At 43.2% G+C, this 16,432-nt stretch overlaps 2 protein-coding genes across 5 annotated transcripts in view; both read right to left on the bottom strand.

The window, feature by feature from the left end:
* Window positions 1-204: 204 nt before the first annotated feature.
* Window positions 205-6,381, bottom strand: LOC124059002 (transmembrane protein 25). The gene is made up of 9 exons (XM_046388663.1): window positions 6,233-6,381; window positions 5,563-5,680; window positions 4,628-4,972; window positions 3,876-4,166; window positions 3,649-3,780; window positions 3,496-3,529; window positions 2,297-2,406; window positions 1,052-1,141; window positions 205-924 (listed from the first exon to the last, which is right to left on the bottom strand). Exons 2-9 carry the CDS (start codon window positions 5,639-5,641, stop codon window positions 851-853), a joined length of 1,155 nt encoding a protein of 384 aa, XP_046244619.1. The 5' UTR covers window positions 5,642-5,680; window positions 6,233-6,381; the 3' UTR covers window positions 205-850.
* Window positions 6,382-8,420: 2,039 nt separating this feature from the next.
* Window positions 8,421-16,432, bottom strand: part of sik3 (SIK family kinase 3) — a 30,880-nt gene continuing 22,868 nt past the window's right edge. For all 4 annotated transcript variants that reach the window (XM_046388558.1, XM_046388560.1, XM_046388559.1 and 1 more), the window contains 9 exons: window positions 16,001-16,059; window positions 15,726-15,835; window positions 15,249-15,415; window positions 15,023-15,150; window positions 13,484-14,253; window positions 13,093-13,247; window positions 12,521-12,650; window positions 12,309-12,435; window positions 8,421-11,866 (listed from right to left, as the gene is read on the bottom strand). In XM_046388558.1, the coding sequence (XP_046244514.1) occupies window positions 12,314-12,435; window positions 12,521-12,650; window positions 13,093-13,247; window positions 13,484-14,253; window positions 15,023-15,150; window positions 15,249-15,415; window positions 15,726-15,835; window positions 16,001-16,059 (1,641 nt within the window). In that variant the 3' untranslated portion in view covers window positions 8,421-11,866; window positions 12,309-12,313. The remainder of the gene's footprint in view (window positions 11,867-12,308; window positions 12,436-12,520; window positions 12,651-13,092; window positions 13,248-13,483; window positions 14,254-15,022; window positions 15,151-15,248; window positions 15,416-15,725; window positions 15,836-16,000; window positions 16,060-16,432) is intronic.

Raw genomic sequence — 16,432 nt, 5'->3', positions numbered from 1 at the left:
TTCTTCTTCTCCAAATGCAGAAATGCTTTCACAATCACACAATACATGCACACTCTAGTGCATGTCAAAAACACATCATCCTCACCGCTGACAGAAACTCTTCCATATTTTTCAGCTTATAAAGCACATTATAGCGCCCCCTGGTGAGTGCCAATAAAAGCAGCAGCAAGTAGAGCAATTACTTCAAATAAGTTCAAGACCATCTTTATTAGACTCACTCTTTTATATACATATGCATATGGATACAAATATACAGTACATAACATGTTAAATGTCCATAAACAAATACATATTCTATAATTACATAGCATTATAATTGAATATGATTGGTCAAAATGCAAAATCTTGCATACAGTACTTTATCTTGGACACTCTGGTGATAGCATAGAACAATAAATGCATTCCAGTAATGCAAAAGGGAGGGTAGAGGACATGAACATGTGGTTACAGGGTGAAATCTTGTCCAAACATACAGAACATGTAGGTCTGTAGTTCATGTTTATACTTTGCATTGTTGAGACAACACATCAGCAGTGTATAGACCAGAGCACTTGATTCAGACAGACAAAAGCATCGACAGTTTTGTTTTGTGAACAAGGAATTCAAGTTCATGGATGAACCTGTCAAAGAAACGGAGTGTGGTAATACCATATGTAACCCAGTAATAGATAAGATCTCCACATCAAGATAGTTTCTGGTCCCTGGTCATCCTGGTCCTGCTTAGAGGTGATGGATGATTGGTTGATTGACTGACCGGCAGTTGCTCTGGGTTTCCTTTTGGAAAGCTGCACTGTTGTACTTTTGCATGCATGTACATCATATATGTGTATTTGTGTAACTTTGAGATCAGTCACAGCCAGATCTCCTCACTGCTTGTGCTGTTCACTTTATAGATATATCCCACCATCGGATACCTGGCAAAACCTGAGAATCATCAGAGAAAGGGTTTCAGAAAGAACATGGCGCCAAAGAACAAAATACTCACTGCTGTTCCTCTGGGCTGAATCTAACGTACAAATCATGAGAGAATATGAGAGAATATTTCCCTGACCTCTGGCGGCGTAGGCTAAGGACAGATCTTCCTCCTCCTCTTCCACTTTCTTCTCCTCTCCCACACTGTTGTGCTGGGCTGCCTCTCGGGCTTCAAGATGTGATAGAAGGATAGAGGACACAACAAAATGCACAAGAGATGTAAGCATGAGTTTGAAGAAATTTCAGGAAGTACAATTTATTTATTTATTTTCATTTATTTTGCTACTAGTTAGATAAGCAGATTGATACTACTCTCACTTTAATTTACCGTGAAGCTACACCCACAAGATGGCTAGCTTAGTTTGAGACAGGAGACAGAGCAACCAATAGGAGTCTCCCTCCTACTGGCTGATATATACCCAGAACATAAAACCATAAGTTTAGCATTTTAATCTGTGGTTTGTCTATAGATTAAAGAAACTATATGTGGTATGGGCAGCACGGTGGTGCAGTGGTTAGCACTGTTGTCTCATAGCAAGAGGGTTCCAGGTTCGAATCCTGGTCTGGGCCCTTCTATGTGGAATTGCTTGTGTGGGTTTTCTCCGGCTTCCTCCCACAATCCCAAAAACATGCACATTAGGTACCCCCGTGACCCTGACAGATAAGCGGTGGATGGATGGATATGTGGTAACCTTTATAGGTGCTACTATAAGGATTTCAAGCAACCTAAACCTCAGCTGCCTACCCCTAAGCTAACTGGCTACTAGCTGTAAAGTCACATGACATGTTACATGAGAATGGTATAAAACTTCATCATATGATCTTCAGCAAATATGCATTTTTCCCAAAATGTCAAAGTACTTTGACTGTGTGGCGTTTATCTAACCACTAGTGAAACTACATGTATCCTCTTCCACCTCCATAAAATCCTTGTGTGGATATTTTTTAGAATAAGACATCAATATCTGGACTTCATCAATTTAACAGTGAATCTTGAGGCCTCTTGATACATCTTTCATCTTCGCGTTGCGTTTCCGAAAGGCTAAAATTTAATTGATGCCTTCACTCAACGAAAGAATTCTGAACATTTGCAGCCTGTTGTAACACTTTGTTTTACATGACACATGGGCAGCATCTGTAATCCAGCCACAACCATTTTATGTTGCATTCAAGTCCTGGACAAATTATGCATTGAATAACTTTCATGCTTGTAAAAGGAACCTGGGCTGAAACTGCATATTGCAAGCTAGCAGAACCACCAACCACCCCAGCTCCACCCATCTGTGTCTGAGGTGGGGTTTTTTGTCCTCTTAGACCCTCTTACCTTTTCTCAAAGTGCTGAGATCATTGAGCTGCATGTTGGAAGGCAGGGACATGTTCTCTCTGGGGATGTGGATCTTATCAGCTTTCCCTGCCTTTAGATTGGTGGAGTCACTGTACAAGAAATACGGAGAAGAGATTTTCAACTTGGATTAGATGCGTTATTGGTCTGCAGGATGGATATAAAGTATTCATAAGAGTACAAAAATGCTTTCATCAGTATTTTCCTTCCAGTGATGCTGTAATGGAAATTACTAAATGGGATGGGAGATAGGTGTGTGATACTGTGTCAGCGGTTTTAGGAATCATAACAGAAAGAATGGGGGTGTGCACTGTTTCCACCTGTGCCCAGTGTTCACATTGAGTGTGAGGTATGAACCTCAATGTGGATTGAAGATGCAACACTTTAAAAGAACAGTTCAACATGGGAAAATGTATATATTAACTGCCAAATGTTAATATGAAGCTGCCAAATGTTAATATGAAGCTACTGCCAGCAACTTGTTAGCTTAACAAGGCTCGTAGACTTAAAACAATGAAAAGGAGCTAGCCTGGCTCTGTCCAACAGCACAAACCAGCACACAACACACCTACAAACACCTCTAAAGTTCAATTCTTTGAATCTCATTTTTTAAATCTGTACAAAAATCAAAGTGTTAAAATGACACACTGGTTGAACGTCATCTTCCGCTGAGGACGTGACTCGATGTGGAATTTGTTTTGTTTGAACAGAACCACACCAGCTGTTTCCCCTGTTCTCAGTGTTAATGCTAAGCTAAGCTAGAAGCAAAATATCAACTTATTTCTTTAAATGAGTCACCAAGGATAATTTATATGAAGGTGTCTTAAAATATTTGATCATATTTTTTTTTATATAGTACTTGATATTTGACATGTAGTAAATGAAAAAAAGTTGTTGTTAGAACAATGCTTGACTAACGTATTTCTTCTGGTAGTCAGTCTTAAAACTTTCAAAAAGGCATCCACTTATTTCACTCTCTTCTTCATGGACACAAAGCAAAATATAAGTAAAATTATCACCACTTGTGGCCAAAAAGAAAAACTGACAACCATTACATATCTAGAAAAATATTTAACCAGTGTTATGTGCCTGATTCAGTTTAATTTAATTTAAACAATTCTAATTCTAACAATTAATATTATCATTATTTTATTTAATATTATTTACTTTACTTCATTTACCTTTTCTTGGTCATCAGAATCTCCACTGGTTCATCTGTAACATAATATGAGAAGATGTATTATCCTGAGGTTATACTACAGTGTTACACCACAGAGCATGCTACTGTGACCATTTTTCTAGCTGACTTGCTCCCAGTCATGCTCTAGTCTCACCAAAGGATTTGCGCTTGTTTTTTTGCATGAGGCAGAGAACTATCAGACTGAGGATAAGGAGGGCCATGAAGGCCATGGCTCCACCAGTCACTATTCCCAGCATAGGCACCTCCACACGAGAATGCAGGAACTCTGGGGACAGAATTAAAGTGGGAGTTCAAGGAACCGTTTGACACTTTATTCATTTCCTTGAAGAAATTTCACTGTTGCCTTTTACCATCACATACCTGTCAGTGTGAGATTACTCTGCACTGTTCCCACGCTGTTGCTGGCATTCAGTGAGACATTCCCTGATAGGCTACTGAGCATGACCCTCAGCGTGTGATTAGTCAACCAGGGGTAGCTTCGTGAGTCCAGGATGAGGAAGTCAGAGGTATTGGCCACCAGCTGGCCAGACTGGTCCACGAAGGTGATGGTGGCAGGAGGGTTGGATCGTACCAAGGCAAAGAGGATGAGTGAGAGGCCAGGGTCTGAGGTTTCAGTGTAGTGGGCATTCACCCTGAGGATCTCTGGCTTAACTGGAAGACAAAGATGAGGAACAGCTCAACATTTTCTCACTGTCAACAGAAAATGGCTCCACTTTCATCCATCCATCCATCCATTTTCTATACCGCTTATCCGTCAGGGTCGCGGGGGAGCTGGAGCCTATCCCATCTGACTACGGGCGAGAGGCGGGGTACACCCTGGACTGGTCGCCAGTCCATCGCAGGGCCAACACACAAAGACAGACAACCACACACTCTCACACTCACACCTAGGGGCAATTTAGAGTAGCCAATTAACCTAATGTGCATGTTTTTGGTATTGTGGGAGGAAGCCGGAGAACCCGGAGAAAACCCACGCAGACACAGGGAGAACGTGCAAACTCTACATAGAAGGGCCCAGACCGGGATTTGAACCTGGAGGCGACAGTGCTAACCACTGCACCACTGTGCTGCCCGCTCCATTTTCAATCTTGAGATATTTCACACAGACTCACATTGGACATTTAGTGTGATCGTGGCATTGTAGCTTTCTCCCGTCCTGGGGTTTGATGCGACACACACCAGCTCCCTGTCCCATTTCCTGGCCCGCAGAGAGAAAGTGCTGTTCTGATTGGTCCCTGGTCTCATGACTTCGGAGTCTTCCTGCGATGTCATCACCAGGCGCCCACGGTTAGATGATGGTTCTCTCTGTCGCTCCCCGTTCAGGTACCAAGTTAGCAAGGGTGGGGCACGGGGATCCCAGCCATCTGACTGGCACTTGAACTGGTGTGTCATGTTCTCCTGCAGTATCACAGCTGCCCGGTGCTGTCCATCAATTTTGGGAGAGGGCTCAATTGCACCTGTGAGTACAGGATTAATGTTGAGGTTGATGTAATAACACTGTGTCAGCAAAACGTGGCAAATTAAAACATTTCATCTTTTATCTAGCCTGACAGAAAAGGGAGCAAAAAGTATTTCTGTATTTTGTATAAGTGTCACTCTATATAATTATTACATGTGAAAGAAACACTTTGACATTTTGGGAAATATTGGTTTCCTTCAGTGAGTTACATAAAAAGACTGATATCTCTCTCATAGTGTGTAGGATATAGTGGATTTAGTGGCATCTGGTGGTGTGGTTGCAGATTGCTCAGGTCTTAAAAAGTGCTTTTCAGTGTTTATCTTCTACAGAAGTTTAGGCTAAATAAACTTCCGTCCATCCAAAATCTGATCAGCTAGAACTCTCTTTGTAGCCAATGCTACTTTTAAACAAATATTAACAATGAACATTCAGTTTATTATTCTCAAATCTTGTGATTGTGATTCATGTTCAAGGTAAAGGACCAAGTTTGTTTGAAAATGGATGTGACACCAGCCATGATTAGGTCAGTTTTGGTTTCCAATTAAGCAAAGGTCATGTATACTAAATTGCAGTTTCCGTGTACCTTACCTGTCCAGGATAAGGCCAGTGTGTGAAGAAACACAACAGCAGAGCCCGATGCCCATCTTCTAAGACACACACGCTCCATACTGGCCCAAAGAAACTCCACACACTCATACACATCTATCTGGAGAAGAAAGTAAACTGTTCACAAGCAGTGGCATGCTCCTTCACAATAATTCATTGTCTGTCCAACTTTGATTTGCAGACTTACTCTATTACTACATTGAAAAGTGTTTGTAGATCATGCACACACACACACACACACACACACACACACAGTAAGTGTTGGCGAGTATGTCTGCTGCTTGCATGCAATCCGTCACGTGACCTGTGTGAGTACCTCAGACGAAAGCAGGAACTGAGCCGTCAAGGAAACCCTCACGATCATATGTTGATCATGATCATCATCAACACATAGAGATGACCAAGAACATTCATTTTAACATATGCACATCTGACAGGAGGTGTTCCAGCTCTTTGCCCTCGGGTTTGACGATGCTTGGATTGCACTGACAATCAGAGCAATAATGACAGGCAGCAAGGGGCTACACATTATCTCGTCATCTAACACACACACACACATACTGCAGTTTGTAAGGCTGCATGCAGGCATTTCACTGGAGATGTTTGTACGTGAATACATAAAGAAAGCCCTCCACAACACACGCAGTATTACCTCAGCCCTTTCTGCAGACGCTGTTGTGATTCAGCCTGCTGGAGCTCCATGGCAGCACAGGAGGAGAGGAGGGAGAGTGAAAGATGGTGATAACAGCAAGGAGATGAGAGGCAGCCCTCCCTGACTCAGTTGCTTTCCCATCTGCGTACACTCATACACTCTCTCTCTATTTCACACATACACACACACACACAAGGCTCTTGCAGGGTACAGCGGCTCCCGTAGCAGCGTTCACTAGCGGGCAGGGGTTGGCTGACGCAGGCAGTCACACTGCCGCCACTCTGAGGACAAGACAGTGGGAAGGGAGGAGGGGAGGGAGAGAGAAAAAGAGTTTGGCATTTGTGGAGATGAGGGAACGAGGGAGAGGAGAGAATGAAGGTAGAAAGAAAAGAGAAGGGAGCAGAGGATGGAGAAAGAGAGGAGGCGAAGGGGGAGGAGAGTGGGCACCGAGTCGTGAGGGATGCAAAAAGATCCAGTGAGGGAGAGGAGAGAGGAGGATGCACGCTGGAAGACAGGAAAAGAAGCTCTGTGCAATGGACAACGTTTTAACGATCTGTTAGCATCATGTGGTGGATAGAGGAGAGTAAGCTGTCAGTTCAGAGGGATTAGCAGATCCCTCGCTGTCATTCGTTATTCCTGTCCACCAGCAGGCATGTTAAAGTAACCCCAGATTGTCTGAGTTCAATTACTTCAGACTGAAAAGCCTCTGCAGTGCAGCTGTACAGACCTGAGCAGCAGCACGCAGAGCACTGCAGCCAAAAGCCAGACAAAAGAAACTACCCATAGAAACAGTGTATCTCCAAAATCTCAAATTACTCTTCAGGAAATACATCTTAGAATTTTATCTTTTGCCATTGTAATAAAAATCATTGTTTTTGTTTGCATTCTTTGAAGAACATGCCTGATATTTTCTGTCTCTATTCTTAAATTCTCTGCCTGACAAAGGTGCTTCAGCGAGAAGTTCAAAAAGCTATGCACCTAGCAAATAGTGTACATCCTTTTTCCTGTGACTTCAGTCATATGTGAAACAAGGTCAGCAGAAGGTTAGGAGACGGCGAGGTCTCATGATGACAGTGACTTTGTCAGTGAAAACCTTCTAGAGCCAGACAGCCAGACTGAGACATACGCTTATGTCAGTTTATGTGTCAGCTGAGAACTACAGAAATTCCAAAGTAGGTTTGTTGTAATTAAAAAACACAATTACGTAGTCTGTCCACCAGACAGCACTGACAAGTGACTCTCTCAGTGTCTTCAACACAACTGCTTAAACAAATTTCAGAAATAGCAATCAGGATTGTTCATGTGTAAAAGAAAAGAAAGAAAGAAAGAAATACTACTGGCTGATGTAGGCCAATTTTTTTAGTTTTCTTTAAAACTCTGAAATATCATTATCAGATTCAACTGGGTAACAATTGCAATACAATCATCCACTCTCGCAAGCTATTCATTTGATGAATTGATGAATGAATTACTAAAATACCAAATATTGTGAGGCTTCTCCCTCTTTCTGTCTTTTTTACCATTAGAATGATGCATGGTGGCAGACTTTCTTTCATCCTCATCAATTAAATCTAATTTCTCAGTTTTTTTTAGGTGATATGCCTTTGTTGTTTAGATTTTTTTCAGTTTTACTAGCTCTTCCCCCACTATTGTTGTTTTATTTTTTGGTTACCATTGTGTGGTAATTTTCAAAATGAATTTGCACTTAAAAACTGCATTATAGAGTTGATTAGTCACTTAATTGATAAGAAACCAACTCATGTAAATAATGCACATTTTCACTTTTTTTAAATTTAATTTCAATTTTATTATTTTTTTCTTTAAATTAAAAATTTTTATTTACCTATTTTTTGGTAGCAGGGACACAAAGAATTTCACTGCACATTGTACCGTGTATGATTGTGTATGTGACAAATAAACCTATCTTGTATCTTGTATCTTGAAACCATTCTGGCCATTGCTCAGTCACTTTTCAAGCAAAACTGGCAAAACAAGTCCTCTTTCCAGTTTCTCCATTTTCAGCATTGCTACTTTCATTTATCTTGTGTGATCATTTTCCAATCCATTTTAAAAAAACGTGGTGTGGTCCTTTTTGGCAGTCTGATAAATACTGTAAACTGCACTGAGAGCTGAAAGTGTTTTTTTCACAGGCATGCAACAGGTAACACAAACACACACTAGCTATGACCTTTTTAAATTATTTCTTTATTTATATATATTTATTTATTCATCTCAGTTTGGTTGATATTCTTTTTTAATTGTTGCACTTTAGTATTTTTGTACTCAACAGAAATGAACATAAAAACAAAAAAAAAAAAAGACAAAAGAACTGATAGAAAACAAAAATGAACCTAAGAAACAGGAGTAGAGCAGAGAGCTGGCTTGCTGAGCGGGGAGGCTGGGATGGTGAGAAAAGACGAGGGGGAGGGGTGGAAGAGTTAGACAGAAGAAAGAGGGGGAGTTTGAGAGTCAGTCTGATCAGGCAGAAGATGTGTGTGAAACAGCGCTCTCCTCCCTATTACCTCTGAATCATCTGCCGTGCTTTCCATTCACTTGAGCTGTCCCTTCCTGTGCGCCTCTGCTCTTACCCCAAACAACAGCTCTGGTGCTGGACACGACATTAGACAAAGTGGAGCCTCTGGTCTTAATTTTAGAGTTTCTGCCATGGGATTAAAGACATGTCTTCCATTCAAGCCGTTTCCTCTCCAATTCCCTACAAAGTACTCAATTCCTTTCCTTTCCAGATCTCAGTTTTGGCTTGGTGTAAACAATGCGAGAAAAAAGGAGGGTGGATCTGAAAGAGGAGTGAATGAGAACTGAATGGAAAGGAAACAAGCTTCTTCTGCCTGATGACACACCAACTCAGTTTGGTAAGAAACAGAAAACAGAGTTAATTTCATGAAAACCGCCCACTCTCACTCCTGTATTGCACTGTTGTTTAAGAAATTCCGATTTACTGCTAAAGCTAATACCACCTGCTCTGACAAAGAGTGAAAGTTGGTAAACAGGAAGTGACGTGGTGCAAATGGAAAGCACAGGCGCTGTATGACACCATCTACAGTTCTCAGATGTACATAGCATAAGAAAAGTCAACCGTGCAGCCAGGAATTGTGAAAACTGGCCATTATAAACACATACAAGTGGAGCTTTATTGTTTGCACCACAGTCTCTTGCTAGCCCATTATAGACTCAACATCTAAGGGTATCGTATATGGGAGGATAAATAGAGGTCAAACAATAAAAATTACAAACGGGATCAACCTTCTGCTGTGGTCCCCAGTGTGCTGTAACCTCCATCTGGCTGTGCTTGAGCCTAGCTCAGCTTCAGACACAAACCTTGGTGGACATATTAAATGTGATCACACCCTGCCTCTCTCTGGTCACAACCTTATAATTCCTCTAAAGTGGAAGTCCAATTTAAACAGTTCATTCCAATGGTCACCTCCTGAAATGTTTCCCTTTTATGGTTTGGAGGTGCATCCCCGTGTATCCAACTACAGTAAGATCCATCGACTGTTTATGAAACGCAGCCTCCCATCTTCAGTTCCAGTTTTGGGTGGGAGAACACGTGGCCGAAACGGGCTGAGTTGAAGAAAACCGAAGGAGGGGGACAGGGAGTTGGGTAACAGCTGTTTCCTCCTTGGCTGCCATAGCGACAAGGTTAGTTTGGCAGGAGGGGACCATATCTGTAAAGAGTCGTCCGATCAGAGGCCGATGTAGTAAAATATGGAGGGAGGATCACAACAGATAGGCAGGGCAGCAAGAGAATGAGAGAAGTGGATTTGTCCGTCTCCATACTTGTGATGTTTTGGATGATATGTCAGCTATTTTACAAGTTATTCCCTCGTTTTTCTTTTTTTTTTTTTTTTTTCCAAAGAGTGTCAAGTCTCTGTAGCACCCAAACCAACCCAGACAAAGCCCATTGCCTGACCCTGTATATGCCACAACTACCTCATCAACAGAAAACAGGCCCAACATCAACAAGAATGACAGTCACAACATCAATTGAAATGATACTTTAAAAAGCAACACAAAATAATTACTCTCCTCTTATTCAAGTGTCTCGATATAATAATATTAAAACAAATAAGAACAATCTTTTTTCCGACACAGAGAGAGCACTGTCTCTCTTCTCTCTGTCCTCTTTTGGCTAGAAATCTCAAGATTCATAAAACAAAAAAAAGAAAACATTTGAAGACATCCAAAAATACAAATGATAAACAATACCAATATAAAAAGCCTCCCCAGCAACATCTAAAAAACAAAACCAAAAAAGTAACAAAGAAAGAAGAGACTTGATACAGAAATTGCAATAGCTATACATGGCATCACTGTACAAGGAAAGGATCAAATGTCTGGTAAAACTACCCACAATGCAATACACCGTCACTGATACGGGAAAGGAGAATGGAGAAAAGAGGTAACACAAGGTGGGGATAGTTAGGGCTGCAGGAGGTGGGGGGAGACAGAGAGTGAGGAACTGCGAGGAGGGGTGGAAACACAGAGAGAGAGAATAGCTTGAACTGAAAGTGCAGAATTACTTAAGTAATTAAAGAACAATGTTGTCTTCCTTGCAACACAGAACTGTTTTTCATTTAATAATAATAATAACAATAATAATCATTATAATAAAACCTCTGTTACAGAAAACAGTAATCAACAATAAGAGTAACAATATTGACCATAATGCCTACATGGACATTAGCCGTAAAAATGAATTTTAAAATGAAACAAAATAAGAAAATGAAAGCCAGAAAACAAACAAACAAACAAACAATGAGAGAGCTGGTTTGTCCTGTGCGATGTCACTGTACTCCATCTTTGGAGAGAGCGGTTCTGTTGACCCAAAACATCAGCCACCCGGCCGAAAAGGGGGCTGCTGCTGCTGAGACTTCAGCCCACTCCGGAATGATCTGCTGCCGGACAGCGGGAGTGGGGGCGGGACGTGGGGTGGCGGGCGGAGGAGCAGGCTGAACCTCACAGACACCTTCCCCTCCACTCACCTCTTCCTCTCAGTCACGCACACACTCACACCTAATGTGAATACTTTGGGTTTGTGGTAGCAGTTTGTATGTTTGTGTTGTTGGACTCTATGTTCTTGCAAGTAGAACGTTATCGATGCGCTGGCCAATGAGGCACGTAATGAAGTATGCCAAAAGTTAATAGAAGATGAAGGGTGAGGGGCAGAGGTTGGGTCAGAACAGCAGGTGGGACAGTGGGGGAGAGAGAGAGAGTGCGTGTGTGTGTGTGTGTGTGTGTGTGTGAGTGTGTAGGGGTGGGCAGGTCAAGTTAAACAAGGGAGGAGTAGAATCCCAATCTACCTATGATGTGAAGAAAAAGAAGAAACAATCTGCAGCAATGAATGCTGGATGTCTGTGCAGAAAATGCTGGCACTTTGACTTTTGAACCCCGAGGCCTCACCTCTCACCCCCACCCTGCTAATGTCAACACCCACCCACAATGAACCCCTCTCTAGCGCAGACTGCCCTCCCAGGGACAGGTGGAGACAGACAGATGGACGTAGAGCGCCCCCACTTGGGCAGACGACGGTGGTTTGGCGTGATGCTGCTCAACTCAAGTCAACACAACTCAGGATGGTTGATACGGACCACTGTACACAGGATACACCCCGTCCTAAAAGAGGACAGATGGAAAGAAGAAAGAATGAATGTAAACTCAGTGAAAACCTGCTGCGTTGCACCCTTAGTGGAGTGGAGTTTGAAAGGCATGGGAATGCACCAGACAGTGTCCGATGGAAAACACAGTTGAGTTGTGTTATGGGAACTGCAGGAACAATTGTTTCTGGAGTTTGATGCAAATCCGAGACTAAAACTCAAGATATCTCAAGAGAAAGGTCAAAACCACTGATTACGGTTTTATCATGTATGTTTGGCTGCAACTGTTCTCATTTAGGATTAAACAGCTGATGTAGCTTGAGGCCACACATATGCCTTAAAGACAGTCAAAAAAATGTATATTTGTATATGCAGCTGTTAACTGTGTCTGAAGTATAAAAGGTACAGTGTAGAAAGTGGAGGTTATCTCTTACTATCAAAGTTTTGCTGTGTGTGTGTACCTGTGCTAGACCCCAGCCTGCTCCATGCTGTACTGCAGGTCAGGGGGCTTGTAGCTGAGGAGCATGTCACTGGTGCAGGAGGAGGGGTAACAGGCGGCTGCATGAAGCTCCCCTTCGACGTCACACACTGCATAAGAAACACATCGTTCACTGACATGGACAAAGAAAATATTTCAGGTGTATTTGAAGGTAGCTGTTTGTCTCATACTGACCCGACTCTTCCCGCTGGTGGAGCTGCTGGCTTCCTGTCAGTGATGTCTGGCTGAGAATGTCCGACATGCGAGCGGAGCTTAGTGCTTTCCCAGCTAACAAGCTCATCCCAGACATGGAGTCTGCCTGATCCTGAACAGAAAGTGAACAGTTTGGAAAACAGTCTACTGGGGAAAAAAACTAATTATAGCTAATTAACAGCTTCAGTCAGTCAGAAAGTTCTTTTGATGACTGGGTATATTAACAGTGAGTCCACGGCTCCAGAAAACATATTTCTTCTTTCAGCTGTCTCACTAGCAAGCAAGATGAACTGATGAGCTGCATCAGACTCTCCAATCAGCCACCTGGCCAAAAAGGGGGCTGCTGCTGCTGATTAATCTGCCCTACAAATGATTAATCTGCCCTACAAATATGAGATTGTTCCAGTGATCCCTTGTGCGTGTTATCACACTTATTGAACAAAGAAACACCTTGTTCGATGAGTCATTTCTCATGCTACAGGCTTCACTACAGCTTCTCATAATGAAGTGTGATCAGTGAGGTCTGCAGAAACCACCAGCAAGGTTTCACTCACGTAGGCATCGTCACAGGTCTGGATGGTGTGGTGGCGCTGTAGTTGACCACGGGACCTATAGGTGTCACCCTGGGGACCTCGCGAATAGCCCACGCCGTTATGATCAGGCATCTCCATGGCCTGCCCTGTGGGCCTGCACTCCACATGTTCAGACTCTGACAGAAAAGATAAACCATGTGTATATAGTGAATATAGTACGTGATGATTTGTCAAAAAACCTATAATAATAATAATACTAATAATTATAATATTAATAAACTGCTCTCACGCAAATCTTAATTCCTGAAATCTTTAAATGAAAGAAAAAAGTGAAGGTAGCAAAAATATTTGTGAGAACAGACACTGGATTCTAAGCTGCTGTAGCCACTTTTACTATGGTTAGAGGTCTTACCTCTAGCTGCTGGTGCATTCCTTATGTAGCCACCGTGCCTGTGTGTAGGGGAGCTGTAAGGTGGGGTGCCCCCTCGTGGAGGCCCGAGGAGCTCGTGACCTTCGCCTGCCTTGGACAGCAGGCCCTCATGTGGGTGGTGGTAGCCAGTGGGCACCTCATCCTCCTCCATGCTTTCTGAATGAGGTAAGCTAGGGCAAGTTGCCTGGGCCGGATGCTGCTGTGGCTGGACCTCCGGAGGTCGAATCTGGAGGAGGTGGTGGTAGTGTTGGCCCCCAGAGGCACCTTGCGGTGTTGGTGGCTCCAAGCTCTCACCCTGGCTCAGCTGGTGGAGAAGCAGCATCTCTCCATACTCTTGGGGTGCACCACTGGGTGGTGTGGGGGGTGCTTGGCATGGCCGGGGGCTCTGCCTCTTCAGCAGCGCAGCTAGGTCTTGGGGGGGCAGTCTGGGGTCAGCGTGACCTGTTAAAGAGTGGCGGGGGGACAGGAGGCCCTGCAGAGTGGGCGTGACATGTTGCTGTGGGGGACGGTAGTCCAAAGGAGTTGGGGAGAGTAGGGCCTGCTGTAGTGTAGAGGGGGTCCCGTAGCTGCTGGTCCCCACCACTCCGCTCTGGTAACCCTCCAGGCCAGGGACTTTGAGTGAGGCTCCCTGCAAGTAGGGGCTGTAAGAACCCACCACTCCAGAGGCACCGCGGGAGGCGGCGTCACCAGAGAAGAGATGGGGATTGAACTGAGCCTGGTCATAGCCCGATGTGAAGCGGCCAAGGCTGCGACTGGAGAAAAACAAGAAGTGTACAGGCTAATTAGCTGTCCGTTGTCTGACGCCAACATCCTTCCAATCCTCTCTATACAATATAAAAACTTCACCTGTCATTCAACAATCCACAGAAAACAGACAACCTAGCAAACACTTCAGCTATAGTCAAGGTTTACGTATTCACTGAGAGGTGTAACAACTTTGCAAAACAATAAAATTGACTCTTACACGTTCTCTCAGTGAAGGCAGTCCTGGTTACATGAGACTGTTCACAGGGGTGATGATGTCAGGGTTCACAGGACGACTGATCATCTACTCTACATGTACTTCCAAAACATTTACATCCACCAACTCACCCAGCTACACTGAGGTGAAGATTTTGTTGAGGATGTCATCTCAGCAAAGTTGATGAGAAATTTACAAGAATTTTCAATACCAGTAACAAAGAGTGTGGTTAAAGTTGGAGATAAAATCTCTGTCCTGACCAGTAGTAATACAGTCAGAATTTTTAGCATACAATTTGTAGAAAATGAACGAACATGGCAGAAATCTAAAACAAAAACAAGATGACGAGAAGGATAAAATATAAACATAAAAATACAACAAATAAAAATATATAAGGTGAATACATAAAGGTGTCTGTTGTGAGTGGAAAGCTCAGGGCAAATATACAACAAAAATAAAACTAAAAGTTGGAAAAACAAGACACAGAAAACAGTCCTTTGGTATTGTTGACAGGGTTTGGCCGCCATCAGGGGATGTAGTGACAGGAAGGGTGGGGTCACCTGTGCGACTCTGCGTTGTCTGCACTCAGCTGCTTCCCAAGGACTCTGTGTCCCCCTGGTGTGGACAAAAAGCTGCCCTGTCTCTGTGCACCACCTCCAAGCTCCACTTCCTGAACCTGAATGGTCACCTGTACAGTCAAAGCCAGATCATTAATAAACAAAACATGTAACCATCAGCAGAAAGAAAAATGACAAAAACAAAATTTAACTGGCTGTCTGCAGACACCTGCTGTTGCTGAGGTACACCCTGTGCCAATGGGACAGTGGGACGAGCAGATGCTGCTTGTTGATTGGTTGGTAGAGAGACTCGTGGCAGGCCTGTGGGAGGTGGGCTGCCACTCTGGCCCTGATACAGCGCAGGAGTACCGTGCTGGTACTGCACTGACGGCGGACCTAAGAGAGAAGAGGGGAGATTTTTTACTAAGAGGGAACAATTAAGTTTCCCCACACAAAAAGTTTGGAGGAGTAAAGCTACATTTTCAACCACGAGTGTCATACAATCATGACTAACATGTAACGTAAGGTTGACTCATCAGTCAAAACTGAGCTTTCAAATGACCAGTTACCTGTTTACAAAGTCTGCAAAGACAGAGAAAGATGGACTAATCCATGTCTACTTAAAATTCCAAGTTCAAAGACCACTGCATCTAAACTGATTACAAGATAAGAAGCATTTAAGAGCTCTAGCAGCGGTAGTACTAACCATGCCCTTGCATTATGCCTGCAGAGCCAGACGGAGGGCTCTGGTTGGGCTGTCTGAAGAGGTGGTTGCTGGGATGTGTTGGCGGAGGGCTGGAGGGCTGGATACGCAACCTGAGGGAGGAGAGGACAGAGTAGGAGAGGAGAAGAGAGAGATATGACAATGATGTAACACTTCAGTCGATAGCACTGCACCACAGTATCAAGTTCACTGTTCACCGTTCAATAGCAGATGAGTAATGTGCTTGTGTCAGAGAGTGTGAGTGTGTGTGTGTTCACCTCTGAAGCTGGTGGGTTAGGTGACTGGGCTGGCTCTCTCCATGGCCTAAAGACAGACCCTGTAGGTAAAGAGAAATAACATCTGACTGAAGGCTTCAGTATGATGATTTGTTAAAGTGATTAATACTAACTGAAGCTGGCTGCGTGAGATTATGTAAACATTCATATAAAGCATGAATCTCAAATTAAGAATCAAGTTGAGTCAACAATTGAGGCCACAGTGCAGGATATCCAAGCCTCAGCTGAACCAAATCAATGGCACTTTTTAGGAGGCCTGTATGTATGTTTTAAAGATAATGTGAGTAATTCAGTATTACACATGCATAATGTAAGGGTGATGAAGACTTGCTTTAAGCTTTCATAACACAAAGCAAGTACAATCACAATGTTGTATGAGGTAAAGCAGCACAGCTCTGCCCATCCCACATAAAT

The sequence above is a fragment of the Scatophagus argus genome, chromosome 5 (genome assembly GCF_020382885.2).
Source record: "Scatophagus argus isolate fScaArg1 chromosome 5, fScaArg1.pri, whole genome shotgun sequence".
Lineage (NCBI taxonomy): Eukaryota > Metazoa > Chordata > Actinopteri > Scatophagidae > Scatophagus > Scatophagus argus.
This window is presented reverse-complemented; position numbering and strand designations above follow the sequence as displayed.

Bases quoted from the DNA above. Each gene is read 5' to 3' on its own strand.
- LOC124059002 (XM_046388663.1), bottom strand. From the start codon at position 5,641: ATGGAGCGTGTGTGTCTTAGAAGATGGGCATCGGGCTCTGCTGTTGTG. The intron at 4,167-4,627 runs GTGAGTCTGTGT...TTTGTCTTCCAG, and splicing joins GATCACACTAAATGTCCAAT to TTAAGCCAGAGATCCTCAGG. The intron at 925-1,051 runs GTCAGGGAAATA...GATGATTCTCAG, and splicing joins CTTAGCCTACGCCGCCAGAG to GTTTTGCCAGGTATCCGATG.